General features: G+C 34.0%; 1 protein-coding gene across 1 annotated transcript in view; it reads left to right on the top strand.

The window, feature by feature from the left end:
- The window catches only part of LOC135225679 (dual specificity tyrosine-phosphorylation-regulated kinase mbk-2-like), a 306,246-nt gene that overhangs the window by 201,184 nt on the left and 82,562 nt on the right, over positions 1 to 22,500 (top strand). The window contains 1 exon segment of the mRNA XM_064265021.1: positions 6,981 to 7,115. Within this exon segment, the coding sequence (XP_064121091.1) occupies positions 6,981 to 7,115 (135 nt within the window).

The following is a 22,500-nucleotide window of genomic DNA, read 5'->3' as shown; positions in this document are numbered from 1 at the left end:
CTTGGGTCTGGTAATTATGAGCCCTATCTCTACAGATATATCCCAATACTTTGTCGGCTCAATCCGCATGTCTTGGAACTTTCTCTCTCTCTCTCTCTCTCGTGCCCTACGGTACTGAGAAATCTATGAGCAGTACTTTGTTTTGGGTTTTGTTGATTACTCATATCTGGTCAATTTGCTTGTATCACCCAGTCTGTCCAGATAGTGCAGTCCCAGAGGAATTTTGCCTGCTCGTTTTCTACTATTCCATCAGGCTGGTGTTCGTACCACTTGTTGCTTCCCGCTATATGGTATTTTTTTTTTTTTGGAGACTCCATTTGAGGGTATTTGCCTCTGCATATCCGGTATTTTTTTTTATATTGGTTCTGTCCTAGTGCTGAGCATTCGTTTGTAGTATGGTGTATGGCCTCTTCATTTCATTAGATTTATAACACTTGTTCGAGATATCAGTACAGTCTATTGCTCTTTGAATGTATCCTGTACTTTGGGCGTGATCTTGTGCTATTGTTTGGTATCATTCCATCTTTCTGTACCCATATCCATGTTTCTTTGCTGGGCATTTCTTTAATATGCCCTATAGATTGTCCATACGTGGATTTCCTGTGCCATTTTTCTATTTTGTTCTGTGTTGTTCTGTCGCTATATAATTCTGGGTCTTCATCCTCTTTCATGAGGTATTCCTCCCATGCACTTCTATGGCCATTCAACATATTATTATAGATTAAAATAAGTATATGTCTGGTGAAAAATACTATTGTTATTTGTCTGCATAATATGAATACTTTATAGTAATTTAATAAGTGATGTTGACACTTCTGCAACCAACCTATCGCCAAAGAACTCAGCGCTCAGATTAATGTATGAACATACAGTATCTAGCTGCAACTTTATTAAATGGCTTTTTGTGTCGATTACTATATTCAAAATTACAAAAGATTGCTAAAAATGTAAATTACATAAGTTAGGGAAAAATGTTTTGGTCAAGTAAAATAGTAGTTAGTGAAACACGACAAATATAACGCGTAGACTTTGTAATATTTTCTTCTAAAATCGCCAGCATTGTTTGTTTATGAAATATAATTTGCCAGTTTATAAATTTCTCCTTCCTAATATGATGGTACATTTTTTGTACATGATACGGAGAGCATAAACTTCTGAGGCACTAAAATCATATTTTCCTTTGAAAAAGTAACACCATTCAGTAAAATTCACGATCGTTATGTCAGCTATGATATTTTCTAGTGAATTGCTAATACCAAGCAACTTTGATAAATGTAAGCATAGATGGCATAATAATATATATATATATATATATGTGTGTATATATATATATATATATGTGTATTATATATATATATATATATATAGTATATATATATATATAATATATATATATATATATATATAGTATCTATATAATTATATATATATATATACATATATATGTAATATATGATATTATATCTATGTGTATATATATAATATATATATATATATATATAAATATATATATGATATTATATATATATATATATACACACATATATATATTAAGAATGGGTATGGAAGTATGTTGCTGTGTTTGTATAAGGTAAAAGGATAAATATAAACGATGCCCTTATTATGAGCCTTCTTATGATAATAAATTCCCGATAACTTCCGAAAAAGACGTTATTACTTCATGGTATCAAAGTAAGCGGATTATTAGACTTTCCTCGTCGACAGAATAAAGCTTTTGAATTTGGGTTTCTTGAGTCGATTGGTGAATTTTTTCCTCGGATTGTCTGAATAGGATTATATTCTGTTGAAAGACTGAGTTGAATGAAAACGGACCTTACAAAAGGTCAAGTGCTCCTGAATATTGTGCATATTTGAATGGATAAAAGTGAAATGTTCAATATTTTCAATGACGTTGATGAGAATTCTGTACAGATGCTACGTAAAACGTCTCTAGATGGCAGAACTTACCAGACTGAAGGCTTTCAGTATTCTGACACCTTGATGACTATGTACCGTATACCCATTTCCTCAGTTGCTTAGGGAGATGTAAGTTATGGCAACAATTACATTAAGAAATCTTGTAGCAAGTGTAGTTTATCTTGATTTTATGGACCTCTCGGAGATATGACAGTAAAGTATTAGTGGCACCTTCAGGTCCTAGTTATTAAGGTTTCATTTATAAGAAATTTATTTCTTGCATCACTTATTAGATAAGAGATGATACACCCTTCCCCTTGTTATGAAGGACCGCTTAACGCAATTTAAGAAAAGAACAATTTCACAAGTGACCTATATCAGAAGAAGTAATGAAAGTTCTCAACTGATTTGGCGAATATCGCATGTCCCCTATATTTATACTCGATAGCCGATTCATATTTCACTGACAGTTCGGAAGGACAGTTTATGATCATTCGAACTCTGGTTAAGCAAAATGAACCCGAGTTTGTCAATCCCCAGTTAAATCCAACATCAACAACTGCAGAATAATTATTATTTGTTCCATGAACAGTTTCCAAGAGTAGTCTCAATTTCAGTGACTCGGTCTAAGAAGGGACTCACGAATCACTGGTTCTCAACAAAGCATATATTTACTGAAACAGTCCTTCATGCTGTTTGTAGTTGCTAGCTAAGAATGTGTGCTAAGGACGAAATTATAGCAAGAAATAAATGCTGAAGTCCATATTCAGAGCTCGAAGATGATCACCGAAGACTATAAGTAGGTATCGAAGGATCATTTTGTTCTTTGAGCCGTTATCAGTCAGGAAATTGGATGGTCGATAATCCACTTAAGAGGCAGTTCTTTACTTGAACTTTCGCAGAGACTAGATCGATTAGTTAGTGACCCACAGCGGGTGGGAGATTCAAGGGCACCTAACCTATCCCAAGTAAGAAAAGTGAAAGTCAGTGACTCATATCAAAGGAGAGATCATAGATTAGTGTCCTATGACCATGCGTAGGGACTCTTACTAAATTGGGCAGGTAATTATCGATAGTTCTTATAACAATTTAAAAATTTTTGAGTCTGTAAACTTCTGGAACAAGACGCGATTTTCCGATCAGTGAATCTTGAAAAACTATATTTTTCTGTCCAAACAGGTGAATTTTAGCTCATAACCACAATTATAAGAATATATTCGTATTGGTCGAAGAATTAAACAAGCTTGAGGTTCGTAATTCTGTGACAAAACTAAATAAATCCACGTAAGAAATTTAAATGCCGAAGAATTATATAGGATAGGGCAATTTTCGTTACAGAATTGTACTAGGAAAGATTAATCAAATAGTTAATGACAAATGAAAAATAAGGTATTTATTTGACATTGACCGAATCATAGCAACATAATATATTTTAACATAAAAGCCATTTTGAATTACCTATCTTTAGTGGAGTTGAATGGCTCTCCAGACTCAAGAACCTGCAATTTGGCTAAATACACTACATCAATCCATCCGTTCATAAGATCCTTCGGTCAATAACCCCTAAAAAAATCATCAAGTGACTTGGATACATACATATTTATGAATCAGTAGTTCTTACTTAAGTCAATGGTCACGAATGATTCACACTGAAGAGGGAAGTTATGTATTAACAACCCATAATAAAGAAGGTCCACTGGTCGTGATTCATACCAAAGGAGAAGTTTATGAATCAGTATCATATAACTTATCGAATATCTTTAGGCCTGCGGCTCTTATCAAAAAGCGAATCCACGAATGAATTATGAACAGCGAGCACTAGGTTTTCACGTTAGTGAGAATCATACGTCAGGTCACCAAGATACGGATGAAGCGTTGGGAATTCCTTTGGGAACAGAACTCATTGACTTGCTAAAGCATTTTTCGATAACCTGCTTTCACTTCTTACCCCCTGATGAATTTGATATCAAAGAAATATCAGTAGATTCTCTTGGTGCTGGGAAGTTCATAATTGAATATAGATGGAAAAATGATAATGTAGCTTCACTATACATGAGCATTCTGCTTATCGATGATTGGATTTTTTTTATGCAGATTCAAGTTTATTTGATAAAAAAGGTTTTATTTCTGGTTGCAAGCCTGAAAAAAAAATTGGACCAAAATTATGATGTAGCTTTCAAAATTGATTTCGCAAACAAAGGGGAGGTTTTTGCCTCTCGAAAAGCTCACACTATATACCTTCTTGTGAAATCCGATTTCCTACTTGTTTTCACGATACCTTTTCTGGCGCACTTCCCATATCCGCCACCAATCACACGATGTTCCGCATTATGATTGACAGGTAGGTAATTCTTTCCTTTCCTGCGTCCTCCACCCTCCGTCAACCATTTTCTTCCCACTTCCATCTACCTGCAAATCTAATCTTGTCAGGTGCAACTTGTCATCCTCCGAACTTCGCCTTCGTAGGGTTTCTCTCTCTCTCTCTCTCGTCTCTCTCTTCTCTCATCTCTCCTCTCTCTTCTCTCTCATTCTCTTCCTCTCTCTCTCTCTGTTGGCGGGGGAAGGAAATTTTTTCCAGAGTTTTCTAGGGGTGATTTTTTGATAAATTCAATAAAACAGATATTTATGCTATATATATATATATATATATATATATATATATATAGTATATATATATATATATATGTGTATATATATATATATATATATATATATATATATATATATATATATATATATATATATGGGGATACAATCCACAATGAAGTAAAATCCTCTTGTAGGATTTTACTTCATTGTGGATTGTATCCCCATTTACTTAGAGGTACGACATAGTACCTGGCTTTGCATATATATCTATATATAATATATATATCATACATACATACATACATACCTACATACATACATACATACATACAACGAATACATACATACCAGTACATGACATACAATACATACCTACATACAACATACATACATACATACATACATACATGTATCTGGAACAACCCTCCAATTGTACGTAAATATAGCTTGCATTTCTTAAAGATTAATTATTTAAGTCTCTGAGACAATCGATCGACGTTGATTTTTATTTAGGTGTATAGTAATAATTGGTTTTACTATGTCTTAACTCCCGTAAAATCTACTCCAAGACTCTTGATTTAGTCCATTAATAAAGAGAGAGAGAGAGAGAGAGGAGAGAGAGAGAGAGAGAGAGAGATAGAGAGAGAGAGAGAGAGAGAGAGAGAGAGAGAGAGAGAGAGAGGGAATATTATTACTAGATAAGTTTAAATGTTTAAATTGACCTTCGTCGACGCTTTTCGAAAGTCTCAGTGATTCTCTTCTTCTTCTTCTTCTTCTTCTTCTTCTTCTTCTTCTTTTTTTATTATTATTATTATTGAGAATTAAAAGCCACAGTAGTGTTAAAAATAATTATTTAACAGTGGTGTGGCTTTTAATTCTCAATATTATTGCATCGTTACATGGGTTACATGGTTCATTTTTATTATTATTATTATTATTATTATTATTATTATTATTATTATTATTATTATTATTATTATTATTATTAGATAAATAAAGTTACAATGGCAATGGCGTGGAAAATAACATTGTTATTCTTGTAATAGTTAGTATTACCTCCTCTTTAATTAGAGTCTTCGGATTTCGTGCTAATAATTACGCGTCTTATGAAAGGTGCCATTAACACGTTCTCCCAAGAGTCAGAGTTCCCTAACGAACCAAGGAATCGTGTTACACCTAATCGATTCCAGCCAGCGGGCCGCATCGTGATTGTAATTTTGGAAAATACGTTCATCTCGGGACTCTTGGCGTAGACGGTTCGACGAAATTGATGAGAGTGTAACTAGGGATTGTTATATTAAATGTTGATGTTAAATATTAGTGGTAAGTTCGATATTGCATTGTATTGCTGCAAAGAGATATAATATTAATATAATAATAAGTTACATGGCCAGCGTATGGATTATAGTTTACTTAAGATTTGTGATTTACAATGTTGTGAATAATAATAATAATAATAATATAATAATAATAATAATAATAATAATAATAATAATAATAATGGTATCAGAACAGATAGAATTATACGTGCCAATAGACCAGACGTGACGTTGATTGACAAAATCAAGAAGAAAGTATCACTTTTTGATGTCGCAATACCATGGGATACCTGAATAGATGAGAATATAGAAATAAGAAGGATATGGGTTATGCCAGTGGAAATTGCACCCATACTTAACCTTTTAGGAAGTGAATGAATTGCCCTTTGTTAGTTAGTACTTAGGTTTCCAAGCTATAGTAGATTCACATCACTCGTGCAGCTGATGTCTAGGCCAGTCCCTTATAACGCTCCAGATTGGCTGTGGATAAGCCAATCACAGGGCTGGAAACTCCCAGTCTCTCGAGAGAGTTCACATAGGTTGTATGTATGCTCCACCTCTCCTTAGGAGAACGTCTCTCAAAAGTATCCCTCAGGAGCGTCTTAAGGGGCTAGCCTAGACATCACGCGTGATGTGAATCTACTGTAGTATCATGTTTCTTGTCAGGTTTGTTACCTAATTTAGAGTAACCTAGCGTAACCGAACCTCATATGCTTTGTTGGGGAAATGTGGTTTTCCTGTTTTCTGTGTTCTTGTAAGTACAAATGGTTATGATTAGATTTAAGGTGCAATTGCCTCCCTTAAGGAGGAAACAGCTTCAAGTTTACACATTAGAATTGGAAACTATGTATGTTATAATTAAAAGCAATGTTTGTAAAATAAAATGAATTAGAAACTATGTAGATAATTTTGAAATAGCTCCATAAAGTAGATAAAAGCTGTCAATTAAAATGTAGTCATTTGTATGCTGATAGCCAAAGTTAAACATCTGAATGTAGAAGTAGATCATTGCATATAACAAGTACTTAACATGAACAATAGCCAGTAATGAACAGATTGTAATTGATGCATAGATCAAGTAATCTGAGCTGTAACCGCCATTTCCCACTGCCTGACCTGTAGATGCTATTGCCATTTCCTTCCTTTGTCTTGCAGAGCCCCGCTCATCACCACCACCACCACCACCATCACCACAAGGATTCGTCATTACACAAACTCGGCCGGAATGCCACCACCACTCGGCCGCCTCTGTCCAGCAAGCTTCGACAGAACGGCCTCATCACAGCTCAGGTACCGTCCTCCCTTCTGCGCATGCGTAGCAACGTACCTTAGGTCCTAAATGCTCCTCGCTGACTAGTAGTGTACTGTAAGACTATGTTTCATTTTATTCTTATATTGATATTGTCCATTTTAATAACTTTGTATTCTTGAGTATTTAAAGACTCAGCACAGTTACGATATATCGTCGTTCGTGATGGTACTGATGTCATTTCAGCGATTATTAGTTTGTCTTAACCCTGGTTTCACTCAGTAGTTTTATCCAACTGCGAGTTGATTTATGTGCTACATATATCATATATCTGATTTGCATGACAATGAGTGTAATATCTGTACAAATGTTGTTGAAGTTATTGAGAAATATTTCTGAGTGGTTTCTCGTTTCATGTTATGCTCCTGTGAATAACAATACGAGGCTGGACTCTCGTAAAATAACTTTTCCTTTGGGATGAGAAAGACGAAAAATAATGCTGTTGCAAGTTGCAACAAAACATATGTAACGTAGTCTAGTGTCTTTCCTGTTTACCATGGCGCAGGTAACTGAATTTTGGGTATAGTCATTTGCATATCCAGCAGTCATTCTACCGTCCCCTCAAAAGGCTAAAAGGTCATGGTTATCTAAACTCCTGTTGCTAATAAGGAGGTCTTTCAAAATTCTATTGAAAGGTTTTACTAAAGGTTATCGACATTATAATTAGTATTTTTATGTTCAAGGTCATTCTTTTGAAAAAATAGTGTTTAGCGTAATCACCCTCCCTTTATTATTTGGAAAGGTTTTGTAGGGCATACGCAAAAACAGGAATACAAATGTGTCGTGTGAAAAATTACATATACCTTCACTTAATGAAATGTGATGTAATGTAGTAACCTTTTTAGATGCGACAAAATTGAACCAGTTTATTTTGATTACGAGTCGGTTTTCTAATCTGCGACCTAGTTTAACTACTTAATTTGGATAGTAACGACAAATAGTAAGAAAATATTCGTAAGAATAGTCCTGGCAGAGAGAACTAGCGAGTCAGGCGACAAATATACAAATGATAAAATTGGACCTTTAATTTTGTGGTATATGTTAATGGAAACAATGCTTAATACTCCTTGTGATAAATTACCATACATTCACATTGAGATTAACCGTGAACAAGCCCATAACCTTAGGGAGTCATTGACGTCATATTTATTAAAAGCGTCAAATCTGGGCAGAATCAAGGTTCCTGCAGCTGATTGTGGCAGGAATTATAACTGCAAAATAATATTTTCGAAATTTCCGACTTGAATCACACGCGATAAAAATGGTCATTAGGACAAAGGCTTCAACATTGCATGAACATAAATCTGCTGCAACGGAAGACTTTACGTCAATAAATTCATAAATTCATAACAGATAAGTTACCGAGAAAGCGTCAAAGGACCATTAGTTGTAACGGCAATGTATGGATTTTCAAATAAACCCGTTCATCAATTGAGGATGCATTAGTTGGAATATTCACGAAATAATTTAAATTTCAATTTTATTAGGACAAAAAAATAAATAAAAAAGAAAAATAAAGAAATAACTCTCCTTGCGTGATAATATTACTTAGTCTTGTGATCTGTAATGATTGTTCTCCAGAAATCCCTTCGGCTTCACGATTTTGATTTCCATGTTGAATTGTGATTAATTATTCAGATTTCCGTTAATTGCTATCCCGTTAACATAAGCATTTTCTTTCTTAGGTTATCAGTAGTTCCTGTTCCTCGTCACCCCATCACCGCAGGTTCTCAGAAAGAATATTTTTAATTTAACGTCTAAAAATATTTTCTGACTCTGTGCAACGATAGTAATACTTCACGGATGTGATTGTAATATTTGCCATTGACAGAAATTCCGTTTACGAATTTATTGACGGAAAGTCTTCCGTTACATCAGATCTGTGTTCATGCAGTGTTGAAGCTTTTGTCCCAATGACCATTTTTATCACCGTGATTTAAGTCGGAAATTCCGAAAATGTTATTTTGCAGCTATAATCTCTGCCACAATTAGCTCCCCGAACTGACGCTTTGAATAAATAGGACGTCAATGAATTCCTATGGGTATGGACGAATTCACGTTTAATGTCACGCATCTTCTTCTTTCCTATAATTTTAATCTCGTGTATCTTATTCTTTCCTTCAGTTGCTTTGCGAATATATGGTAATTTATCACAAGAAGTATTACGTATTGTTTCCATGTACATATACGTCAAAATTAACATTAACTATCCTTGCCGGAGCAGATTCGAAAATTTACCGCAGTTAACTGTGTCGAAAATTGTTTTAATTTTACGCTTCTGTCTTACTATGTAGACAAACCTGCTTGCAGCCATTTACTAAACCCACTGGAATTAATTAAGCCTATTGTCTGGAACTGCGTTACGCTAGTATCGTTTAGTAACACAGATACCTACTAAGCGATTGGCATTAATCTGAGAAGAACTCAGTGCTATTACGGACAGAAAAAAAAGAAGGGCCGATTTATAAGAGGTGGTGGCGAAAGGGCATTACCCCAAGATTCCTTCATCCATTAGAGTTCATTTGGTGGTAATTACGCTTAATTGAAAGACTCGCATTAGAGCCATTACCCTTAATTTGCTTTTTCTTTGCTTGGCGACAAGAGACAAAAAGCCACTCAAGTATAATTCGGGGGGAAAACCACTAAATTATTTCGCACAGACGCGTGCATGTTTACATATCTCCACATACACACACGCGCATATATATATATATATATATATATATATATATATATATATATATCTATATATATATATGTATAGATATAGATATAATAATATATATAGATATAATATATATATATATATATATATATATATAAAATATATATATATATGTGTGTGTGTGTGTGTGTGTGTGTGTGTGTGTGTATTAAATAAACAAAAGAACTCTACATTTTTACAGGTATATAACATGCGGGCCAGCGGCGTGCACACATATAATATTATATATATATATATATATATATATTATATATATATATATATGTGTGTATATATATATATAGATATATATATATATATATATATATATATATATATATTATTATAGTGTGCACGCCGCTGGCCCGCATGTTATATACCTGTAAAAATGTAGAGTTCTTTTGTTTATTTAATTAAATGGATGTCTTATTTCCTAGATTTTCATGATTCTGGTCTGATATGACGTTCAGCTATAGTTATAATCCCTTACTATCATTCTTATTGTATTCTTTAGTGCCTTACTTACATCACTGTATTTATTCTTAAATTCATTCATTCATTGACTTCATATATGTCTGCTTCCTGCGTGCAAAACCTTATTTCAGTAAATACGTTCATTTGTTACCTCTATAATATTTTAAATGTGTGTTTATTTATTGCCTGTGAAGAGCTTTGTTTATATTCCATTATTACTTGCTTGCAAATGTTTATTTGTTCTCGTTCCAAGTATTTGATATCTTTTACATTTTTCTTTATTTTTCACGCTTTCTTTATATTTTTATTTGTTTATGTTCTCTCGGACATTGATTGTCAGAGAGAGAGAGAGAGAGAGAGAGAGAGAGAGAGAGAGTGAGAGAGAGAGAGAGAGTTATTTGTATACTGTGGATAGTCCTTTTCATACAGTTATTTTTGTGCATATATATATATAATATATTAAAATATATATATATATATATATATGTGTGTGTGTGTGTGTATATATAATATATATGAGAGAGAGAGAGAGAGAGAGAGAGAGAGAGAGAGAGAGAGAGAGAGAGAGAGAGAGTCATTTGAATGATGTTCATCGTCTCTTTCATACAGTTATTCGTGTGTCTATGAGAAGAGAAGAGAGAGAGAGAGAGAGAGAGAGAGAGAGTGAGGGAGAGATGCTGTTTACATTCCGAGTACAGACTGTACATGCATTTGGTGACGGCAACTTTGCAGTCGTAATAATAGATCAAGTAATAATTGCGATATCAGTGCGTTACATTATAATCCCAATAATTATAGGTTTCCAGGAAGAGAATATGAACAGATACTGCGACATACGGTTCATTAATTCGCATTAATTGTTTTTCAGTGTCACTCTTCATTTCCTTGCTAAGCTGCCTTCTTACTTTGATGTTCATGTTATGTTATTGTTATTGTCAGTATTATTTATAGTGTTGTTAGCTTTGTTGTTATTATTATGATTGTTGTTCGTGTTTGTTTATTTTTGTCATTTATTAATAGTGAAGGAATATTTGTTTAATTATTTTTAACAGAAATGCTTCAGTTGACATTGGATAGGAGCCTATATGATGAATACACACACATTTTATATATATATATATATATATATATATATATATATATATATATATATAAATTTCTTATCAGTTCTATAAATAGCTATTGCATTTTCCAAAGTTAATTTAGAATGACGATATGCTCATGTAAAATCATAAGTTTTGATAATTCTGTAGTATGCTTCTCAATCCACATCAGAAAGAAAGTTGTTAAACTATCACTAATGAAAGTCTTCTTTTTTCTTCTTTTTCTCATCGCAACTTTAAACAAGTTGCCAAACAAGCGAATAATCTGGAAAGAAAAAACGACTGATGTTTTCTAGACGAAACTATTGCCTAAAAACAAAAAGCAAAAGAGCGGCATTAATGGGGTTGGGAGTTGTGGGGGGAGCGCTTGTTAAAGAACAAGGTTAGAGAATTGGGGGTGAGATAGGGGGAGAGGGTGCTGACTAGCTGGTGAGGAAATAGGGAGAGGAAATGAGGTTTGCTTAGAGGAAGCAGCCAAGGTGTTTCCTCAAACGCGAGCGTGGTTGTCGTGTTCGAAATCTCTGGAAGGAGATGGCTTGGTGCTAAGAGTTCGTTCTCTTTAGCAATGGTTTTTTTATTTTATTTTTTTATTTTTTACATTTTTATTTCCTTGTCGGTAATAATCTTCTTGTAGTGACTCTCAAGTAATCTAAATTAGGCAATGAAGTTCAAAGGATAATGAGTTTTTTATTGCTTTTTAAAGTTGTCAGTTGAATTTCTGTAATCTGTTTTTTTTCTTTGTGAGGTATTCATATTGCACTAGATTTTTTTTTTTACAGAATTGGGTAAACTTGCGACTTAATTTCTTTCTTTTTCTCACCTGTGATATTATTTCAGCAGAGACTTTCCTTAAATTCAATTAAATGCGAAAAGTTTAAAGGGAATGGTACTGCGTTGGACGACTTGAACGAATGATCTATGGTGGATGATTTTGTTTTGATTTTATTTATTTTCTGTGACAATCATACTGGAGCGGCTTCCTGAAAATCGAAAAGGAGCAGTTAACTTAAAATAATAACCCTAAATTTATTATTATTTATGGTTTTCATTCTAATTGGAAATCAATTTTCCTCTCTAAGTTTATTCTTAATGCAGCAACTTTCCAGAAATCGAGATAGGCCCGATGAGTACATTAACTGGGCTCTGTAGTAGTCAGCTTGAAAATTTTGCATTTTCCCGTCCCCTGTGTCAATCACCGTTCAGTGATTACCAAAGATATCAGAATGGAGACTCGGAAATCAATGTGGTTTTGATGAGCTTTCTCTGCAGGTGCATGAGGGTAAATGATGTTTCAGAAAATACAGCAATTAATAGGTGACATTGTACCGCAAGTTACCCCTTCCAGAGAAAGCTGGTTATTGGTATGTATGTATTATTTTTACTTCCAAACAATGATGTAGGGCTTGAAGGCTGAGAGGCTGTCAGCTTTAAAAAGGCACAGTTTATTTTAAGACGCGTAGATTTTGTGGCCTACAGAGCATTTTCTATCAAAGTGACGCAAGCTTTTCACTACGTGTGGGTGGTTACAAAGCACTTTCATTTATTTTGAGTACAAGGTATATCAGTCTCCCATTCATGTGAACCTGTTATTGAAAGAGGGATCAGAAATAATGACTGAATGTTTTTGAAGCTCAGACTGGGCATTTTGAGTTCAGTAGTAGAGGAGGTAAAATGTTTTGATGTTTTAAGTAATTTGTAACAAAGTGCTTAGAAATTAAACTCATTGAAAATAAGAATCAATGAAAATATTGACCGCTGGTAATTTATAATTAGTAATACGTCAACAAAAATGCTAGTGGATCCATTTTGCAAAGTAAGTTACTTGGCAAAATTTTTTTTTTTGGCCTTTTGACGAGTTTGCTCTCATTTATATAGACAGACGCAAGAGAGTAAATGAGTAAAAGTGGAAAGAACTTAAAATACTTCCGTTTATCGTGAATATTCACGAAGATAACCGTTCCAATTTTTTTTTCGTACACTGGTCGTTAATTTACATTATTTGAAAATATTTTCCCAGCCAATGTGTCTTCGCTAGTTGTTCGTCCCCCTTTCAGTCTTACTATTTCCTAATGCTTAGTGTTGTTGTACAATGCGCATTGCATCTTGAAGCAGGTCCAATATATATCTATAACAACATCCTGAGATTACTTTTCAATCAAAATTCAGAAAATGTCTGATACTGAATTGGACAGTTTTTGCTAATGTTTATGCTTGTCAAAGCAACTCAGTTAATTATAAAAATATCGTCATTCTACTACCATCTTAGTAGCTATAGAGATCAAAGCCCTGTTCTTCCATCTGGAGCATGAAATTTACGTCCAGTCCTTTGCTTTCCTAGCATTAACTTGGCATTCCACGTGGGACATTGTTTGGCATTCCTGGGAATGATTTTTACTTAATGACGACCCTGGAGACTGAGGGTCTCTTTCGACATCTTTTGCCCCCAAGGTCTTGTCCTTTTCAAGGTCCAAAGATCGGTCTGTCGCAAGGCTCAGGGAGAAGGTCGTGTCACATTTGCATTCAGAGGTCTCGTTTACGCTGCCTTGATGAAGACTTCAGAGACACCTCATCGTGCCAAATTACCCATGAAATTTTGTCCGCCCGGTTTCCCCCTTGCCTTCCCCGAAGGCATCTCGAAGGCATATTATTCGGGAGACCAACTTTCTCGAACCAAATTGCCCCCCCCCCCCCCCATGCAATATCACTACATGAGTATTTTTGTTCGAATTGGCTGGCAGTAATCGGTTGGCAGAAGAGTGGATTTGATAATGTTAGCTGCCGTCACATGGAGTTGTCATCGACACCCTAAATACTTCTTATAAAAGTTGTTAAAAACACATTGTAAATTACAACTTTTGAAGAAATTAGCTTTGCTCAACCAAGCATAAAACATTCACTTAATGAATACATGTCCACTCTGTGAACTGAGGAGAAGCATTTGCACACACTCATATGTACATACATACATACATATGTATATATAATACAAAACACACACACATATATGTATATATATATAATGTATATATATATATATATATATATATATATATATATATATATACAAAAGCTTATGCAGTAATTTACATCAATATATTTACGTAATTTATTGAAATATTTACAAGCCGTACATATATCTGCATGGACGTAGTACCTGAAAAATTTTGTAATACCATTGGCTATATATAAAACTCAATTCAATCTGCCTTCTGGATCCCGTCATCCGAAGCTAAGAAGATCTGCAACGGATCGCCAACAAAACCAACCTTTTTTGATATACCGTAGGGAGGCTTTTTTTTTTTTTTTATGGTCTTCATTCCTATTCTCTGGAACCTTAATATTACATTGGAGATTTGACCACGAGGAGAGGATGTAATGTCAGGATTATGTTTTGCTTATATATATATATATATATATATAATATATATATATATATATATATATATATATATATCGTTCATTTGCCAGCAGAGTGACATGATTCAAAAATTGCTATTTTTTATGGGCGAAAACAATTTAAAGTTTAAAACTCTCTATACTTTGTCTTTTACTGAGCGGTTAGTATTACAAATACACACAAGATTATTTTTACCACAATATGGGAGAAGAACGGGCTATTTGCTGCTATCAACAACTCTTTGTCCCTTTTCTGGCAAATGAACGATATATATATATATATATATATATATATATATATATATATATATATATATATACATATATACATCGAGCTACAATGTCCTTTAATATCTAATTCGCTCTACCTCGGAGTTAATATATTTTTCATATATGCTTAACCGAAGTGGAATTCTTTTACACGATAATAGATTTGCCTGGCCCAGACGCGAACCTAAGAAGCCATTCAAATCCAGGACGTCAGTGGAAGCTCTCGCGGTGGTGGGGTAGGTAAAAGCTTTCACTGACGTCCTGGATTTGAATGGCTTCTTAGGTTCGCGCCTGGGGCCAGGCAAATCTATTATCGTGTAAAAAATTTCCCCTTCGGTTAAGCATATATGAAAAATATATTAATTCCGAGGTAGAGCGAATTAGATATTAAAGGACATTGTAGCTCGATGTATGTATATGAATCGCGGTAATGTGATATGACAATATATATATATATATATATAATATATATATAAATTATATAATATATGCAATATAAAAACACTGTATCGTGCTTCTAAGAAATAAATAGAGGGATCCACAGTAATATCCTTGTTTATCTAGATATAATATGTTTATACAAAGCTTAAAGCTTTCGTCCATCCTCCTGTGGACTTGATCACTTAGTGATCAAGTCCACAGGAGGATGGACGAAAGCTTTAAGCTTTGTATAAACATATTATATCTAGATAAACAAGGATATTACTGTGGATCCCTCTATTTATTATATATATATATATATATATATATATATATATATATATAATATATATATATATCTATACACACACACACACACAAATGTTAAACCAGAGATTTTGTACCCTCGTGGTCAAACCTTCAATGTAATATAAACGTTCAAGAATACGAATAAAACTTCTCGGAACTGACACCTCAGTGGCAACTTCCATTATATATATATATATATATTATATATAGTATATTATATTATATATATATATATATATATATATTATATACATATATATATATATATATATATATTATATATATATATATGTGTGTGTGTGGTGTGTGTGTGTGTGTGTGTGTGTGTGTGTAGGTAAGATTGATAGATACAGTCCTGTGCAATTTTAGTTTCCACAATTTCTCGATTTTACCTATGACAATGTTAATGCCTCCGAAGTATCATTCGCACAAACAGTCAAACGGCAAGACGGCGCTGATACAGAAATACCTTTCATTCCTGCAGAGTCACACAACACCTGTGATATTAATCGACCAGTTTTCCGTTCAGTTCTTCCAAAGTGAGCCAAGTAGCGAACGACAAACTTGTTTTTGGGTCGGCGTTCCCTTTGAAGTCCCGACCATTCAGACAAACGAGGAGACTCTTCGTGTTGATTTGTCTCGTATTGTCTGGCTGCCAATGACTGGCCGCGCGCGTCGTTACGCCAGATAATGCAGCCAATCATTGAATCAATACGGAAATGACATAAAGGCGATGGACAGGATGTGTTTAGGATATGACCGGTGTGGTATCGTCGTGGCGTCTCTTGAATGAAAGGTTATTTGTTTGAGGCTGTACAATTCTTCTTCTTCTTCTTCTTCTTCTTCTTCTTCTTCTTCTTCTTCTTAGAAAACATATGTTGTGCATCAAAATTCGTTGATGATATGTTAAGTCCTTAAGAAAAAATGATTGGTAAAATAAGTAAATGATATCTTTCATTTAGCTAAGATAAAGGGGATCTTTTTAGGCAATCTTAATAAGACTTTAAGCGATGTTACAGACTATAAAAAGCCAAGTAAAAAGAAGGAAAAAAATAGAAACGATATACATCATCCTGAACAAGTATGCAAAAGCTGTGATATAAAGAGACGCGTCATGAATAAACCTGTTGATATAAACTGCTCGGCGTTAATGAAATGTTCGTAACGAGCTAGAAAAAAGGTTTTCGTAGAATCGATTACAACTTCAATTATGTGATACTTTATGAATAACTTGATCACGAAGTATATAAAACGGGATGCTATGTATAAATAAAGGTTTTTGCCACGAAGGAAAAAATGAAAAAGCGAGATAGCCGAGTATTTTCGGTCCTGTTCAGACCCTTTACTAAGACCCTTTAGTAAAGGGTCTGAACAGGACCGAAAGTACTCGGCTATCTCGCTTTTTCATTTTTTCCTTCGTGGCAAAAACCTTTATTTAGTGTTACTTTATATAAATGATGATTATGACTGTGATTATTATCTGTTATATTTAAACCCTGAAACGGCGAAAGGCCGTTAAATTACCTAGTAAATTTCCAAATGTAATGCCTGAAGGTGAAAAACAGAGAAAAAGGAGAATAAATGAATAAGTAAAGATATAAATAAATATATAGATAAACAAACAAATAGATAAATATACAGCTACGCAAACAACAAAAGAAAAAGCAAAAAGAAAAAAAAAGCCAATTATGCATGACGCATAAGTGTAGTATTGGAGTCTCACTCGATAAAAAGGAGATGTCATTCTGTCGTTGTTAATTAACAACATGTTATTAACTTACTTAAAATAGAGAGAGAAACCAGGTGTTGTGCGAATGCGAAGTAGAATTCTCTCTCTCTCTCTCTCTCTCTCTCTCTCTCTCTCTCTCTCTCTCTCTATGTGACGCAACGTCATAATTGAATGTTTAATTACCATGTGATTCCGTTGGCACAAACTCCGCCTCATGCGTCACCAGAAGCCTGATCGTCGCGCCTTCATGGCGTGAATAATGAAATCGCACCGGGTTAGTGAAATCGCTATGAATTAAGTTTAAAATCAAGACGGTAATTGCTTTCCATAATTGCGACGATATTTTGCACGGCGCGTTAAGTATCTTTTCAGAAAAAGGGCTCTTCAAACGCGATATCAGGGTGGGTGATATCGACGTGTGCCGAAAGTCGGTTAATAATCAAGTTTGCAAAAAAAATAAAAAAAAATAAAAAGTACGCGAGCGCCAAATTAGGTTTGCGTTATTTTATTTGCTTGGCTTCAGGCGTTTGCGTATGATTTCGGTGATGGACTTACAAGCAGGAATTATTTCATGATGAAAATGAGTTTTCGTTTATGGAATTACAAACAGATTATTTGGTGATGACAATGAATTTTCTTGTATGGAATTACAAGGCGGAACTATTTTTGTGATGAATATGAATTTTTCGCTTGTGGAATTACAAGCAGTAATTGTTGAGTGATGAAAATAAATTTTCGTATATGTATGGAATTGCAAAATATTTTTTCAGTAATGTAAATACATGAAAACTGGATTTATAACAATGAAAGCTTTTTTCAAATGTAATTTTCAAAAAGAAAGCTACACGGAAAGCGGCTACTGAAAATAATACCTATTTAAGAACAAAAGTATGATACATTTAGCAAAATATACTGACATTGAGCGGTTAAGCTTCTCAAGAGAGACACATACATATAACATGAACAAAAGGAAATAACTTTGAAAGATGTAGTAAAATTGGAAAAATAATAAAATGATGAAGTAAGTTTGAAAGGTGTAGCACAAAATGTAAGATCGTGAAATCGAGGAAAAAAGTTTGGAAGGTATAGCAAAAGTGGAAAGATATTAAACAAAAAATTAAATAAAAAAGAGCAGATTTTACTTCAAGACTCCGAACAACAGACAACTTCTCTTATGACAGAAATTCTCTTGATAGCCTCCCTGTAACACAGACCCTATTTCCTTTGTAGGATCTGATGAATGTCCTCGGCCGGAGGGAGGAAGGGGTTAGGGGTTTCGGATGGTCCCACCTCTATGAGAGGACCCTATCAGAGAGAATGTCATCGGAAGGGATGATTTCCCAAAGGACTTGTGAGATATATAATAATAATATATATATATATATATATATATATATATATATATATATATAAGACAAAACTTAAACAATTTGATTGTTTTACTGTACATGCATGCAAACACGTGCACGCATACATACACGGACGCGCGCACACAAATACACACGCACCATACAATATAAAACTACATATATATATATATATATATATATATATATATATCATATTATTATGCAATATACTGTATCGTGCTTCTAAGAAATCAATAGAGGGATCCACAGTAATATCCATGTTTATCTAGATATAATATGTTTATACAAAGCTTAAAGCTTTCGTCCATCCTCCTGTGGACTTGATCACTAAGCAAATGAGACATGGTATTGGTGAAGAATTCCAAATAAACATAAACAAACAGACAAAGAAACATTAACAAGGTTAAAAAATTCGAACAGTCATTGGGTCGTTTGCCTTTCCATAATTCGCTGTGATCTACGAGGCGGGACAAAGCGCCGGTCTTTTTCTTCCTGAATGACATCTTGACGGTCGTTAACCAAAAGGTAGTTTGTAGATTAGGCTCTGGAACGGGCGAAGGATGGTTATTTACATTATCAGATTGAAGGAGGCTGTACACACTCTGAAGTTCTTTATTCTGGCCCTTTTGCAAATTTCTTCACTCAATCTACAAACTACCTTTTTGGTTAACGACCGTCAAGATGTCATTCAGGAAGAAGACCGGCGCTTTGTCCCGCCTCGTAGATCACAGCGAATTATGGAAAGGCAAACGACCCAATGACTTGTTCGAATTTTTTAACCTTGTTAATGTTCTTTGTCTGTTTGTTTATGTTTATTTGGAATTCTTCACCAATACCATGTCTCATTTGCTTAGTGATCAAGTCCACAGGAGGATGGACGAAAGCTTTAAGCTTTGTATAAACATATTATATCTAGATAAACAAGGATATTACTGTGGATCCCTCTATTGATATATATATATATGTATATATATATATATTATATATATATCTATTATATATACATATATGTATATATGTATATATATATCATATATATACGTATATATATATATATATATATATACTATATATATATATAGTGTATGTATGCGTGCACGTGTATGCATGCATGTACAGTAACAATCAAATTGTTTACGTTTTGTCATTCAGTAACCTCGAAGCGGCTGTTCTAATAATACACTAAGAGGAATCCCTTTTTATAATTTCTAGAAAATAACTGTTTTAAAATTGATTGATGTCACCGGGCGATATTTTATGGCGGCTGTCATTCATATGAGATCGCTGATTGATGGCGAAAGCCAAACGAGAGAGAGAGAGAGAGAGAGAGAGAGAGAGAGAGAGAGAGAGAGAGAGAGAGAGAGAGAGAGAGAAATAAATAAGTTCTAATAACCATTGAGGTTCATTTAAAATCCCATTCCATTATACGATACTTCTTTATTGATTCAAAGGAGAGGTCATTATTGCCTTGGTTTTTTGCGGGACAAGAATGTTCCAAAACAATCACTTGTTATGTCGCCTTATTATGTTACATTAAATCATGATATTATTCACCTAGGTCATCCTGAATGGAATCAGGGACAAGGTTATTGAAGTAGGTTTATGTATATTTAAAGAACTTAAGGTTTTTTTTCATGAGAAATTATTTTATTATTCATTAAACGTGAAAAATTATATATATTTTTTTCTTTTAATGACCGATAGTGCTATATTTTTCTTTTTAGTAACAGACTGTTTTTATCTTGAGAAATTAATTTCTTCTTAATTAAGCTTTCTTTTTTCTTTTTTTTTTTTTTACTAAACCTCAGAAAAATTTGGCAAAATGATTTTTTGGGTCGTTTATTTAGCTCTTGTGTTTAAACGTCCCATTTTCTTTAAATTATTTACATATCGCGACAAACTGTCTATTGGTTTCTGATTAACCCAGTCTTTTGTCTTCTTTGTTGGTTGGTGCTAAAGGGCACAAGAGACCCAGTGTGGACCACTGAACTCAGTCGACTAACAGACACATGTATTAACATAAATGCGCCTTCTGGGACTTTGTAGGAAAGTCCATGAATTTTGCCATAATCAGTTTCCCCAGAAAGACAATGAGTTATCGGGAATAACACCAATTAGAGGGATAAGCTTCTTACCCAGATATTTTGAAAGTTTTTAAGTACCTGAAAATATACGGCTGATTATTGATCCAATAACTCTAATTGGATTATGAGGTCTAAGGGTTTTGCTTATCTATGATAGATATGAATACCCGCTGCTTGTGAAAAATGGTATAATTGGTCATTATTTTAAAAGTAAAATGAGGAATCTTCGTGCAGCAGTCTTAGCGTTCCCTTAATGGATTCCTGTTTTTCAGTTACGTAAATTTCTCCATCTAACTTTCTGCTGTTTGAGGCCCCAGCTTTGTTGTCTCTTAATTATGTGTAACTCTTTTGACCTCTTTTTTTAAGGCACTGTAAATTTGAAAAGAAAGTGTTGTTTTCGAAATATTTTTTTATATTTTTGACTAATTACTAGAAAACCAGAAAGTGTAACACTTTCACCAAACAAATATTTGTTTTTTGCTCATTCCAAATAAGATATTTGTTTCGCATCCAATGTAAGTTTTAATCCTTTTCAAGAATAATAAAGAAAAAAACAGGTATTCAGTCACGCATTTAGAAAAATTAACAACAAATAAGCGTAGAGGATATGAGGGTTTCTTTGAAGTGCTGTGTTCAAATTCATCCATGGCTTTTAGTTTCGAATTCCTTTCCTTAGTGTTGAAGTAATATTTAAGGACTACTTAACCGGACTATAGTAGCTGCTATTTAGTCACTGGTTTTGTTTATATAAAACGTTTGGTTAAAGGCAAGGGGTTTGTTTATGGGATGATGAAGCGTTACTTCAGATATAAGGTTTTCCCAGACTCAGACGAAGCGATGTAGACAATATTTGATCACAACTTTGAGTCCTTTAGGTGATAATCATCAAGCATGTTCAAGTAACTAAGGCCCGGGAATTTTCGGCGTCAAAGGGTTTTCCAATACTTGATAAGGAACCGGAAGAAGAAACTAGTTAGTTTTCCTTCCCGGTGCCATTTTTTCCCCTGTTTTAATCTGGCTAATATAAAATAATTGATGAGTAGACTTACGTTCGTTTCTGTTAGCTTTTGAAAGTAATTTTTCACCGATTTACAACACCATTTGAAACATGTAACCAGTCAGTCATAGTGGGATATCTGGCATAATATGTAGCATCCAAGAGCCATCATCATTTCTGAATTCCAATTAACAACGGTTTCAGACTTGACAAATCTAAAGAAATGTGGACGAATATGTTTTTTGTTTTTTTTTGTATGCAATTACTTACTAAGAGGTGAGTTTACATTCCCGCCAGTGCAAAGGTCAAACGTTTCGTTAACACGTTGATGATCCAAAATTATATTTTAAGTGTGACGAAGCTCCTATTCTCAAGGGACCAACTGTCTTGAGTAAGCCACTCGCGCATGCGCGGTGCTCCTTCAGCAACGTGCCTCATCTACATAAAGAATGACCATAAGAGCACAGGCAGCATAAAGGTTCCCTTTTCATGGCGTCGAGGATTTATTAT

This window comes from Macrobrachium nipponense, chromosome 13 (genome assembly GCF_015104395.2).
Source record: "Macrobrachium nipponense isolate FS-2020 chromosome 13, ASM1510439v2, whole genome shotgun sequence".
In the NCBI taxonomy this organism is placed as follows: domain Eukaryota; kingdom Metazoa; phylum Arthropoda; class Malacostraca; order Decapoda; family Palaemonidae; genus Macrobrachium; species Macrobrachium nipponense.
This window is presented reverse-complemented; position numbering and strand designations above follow the sequence as displayed.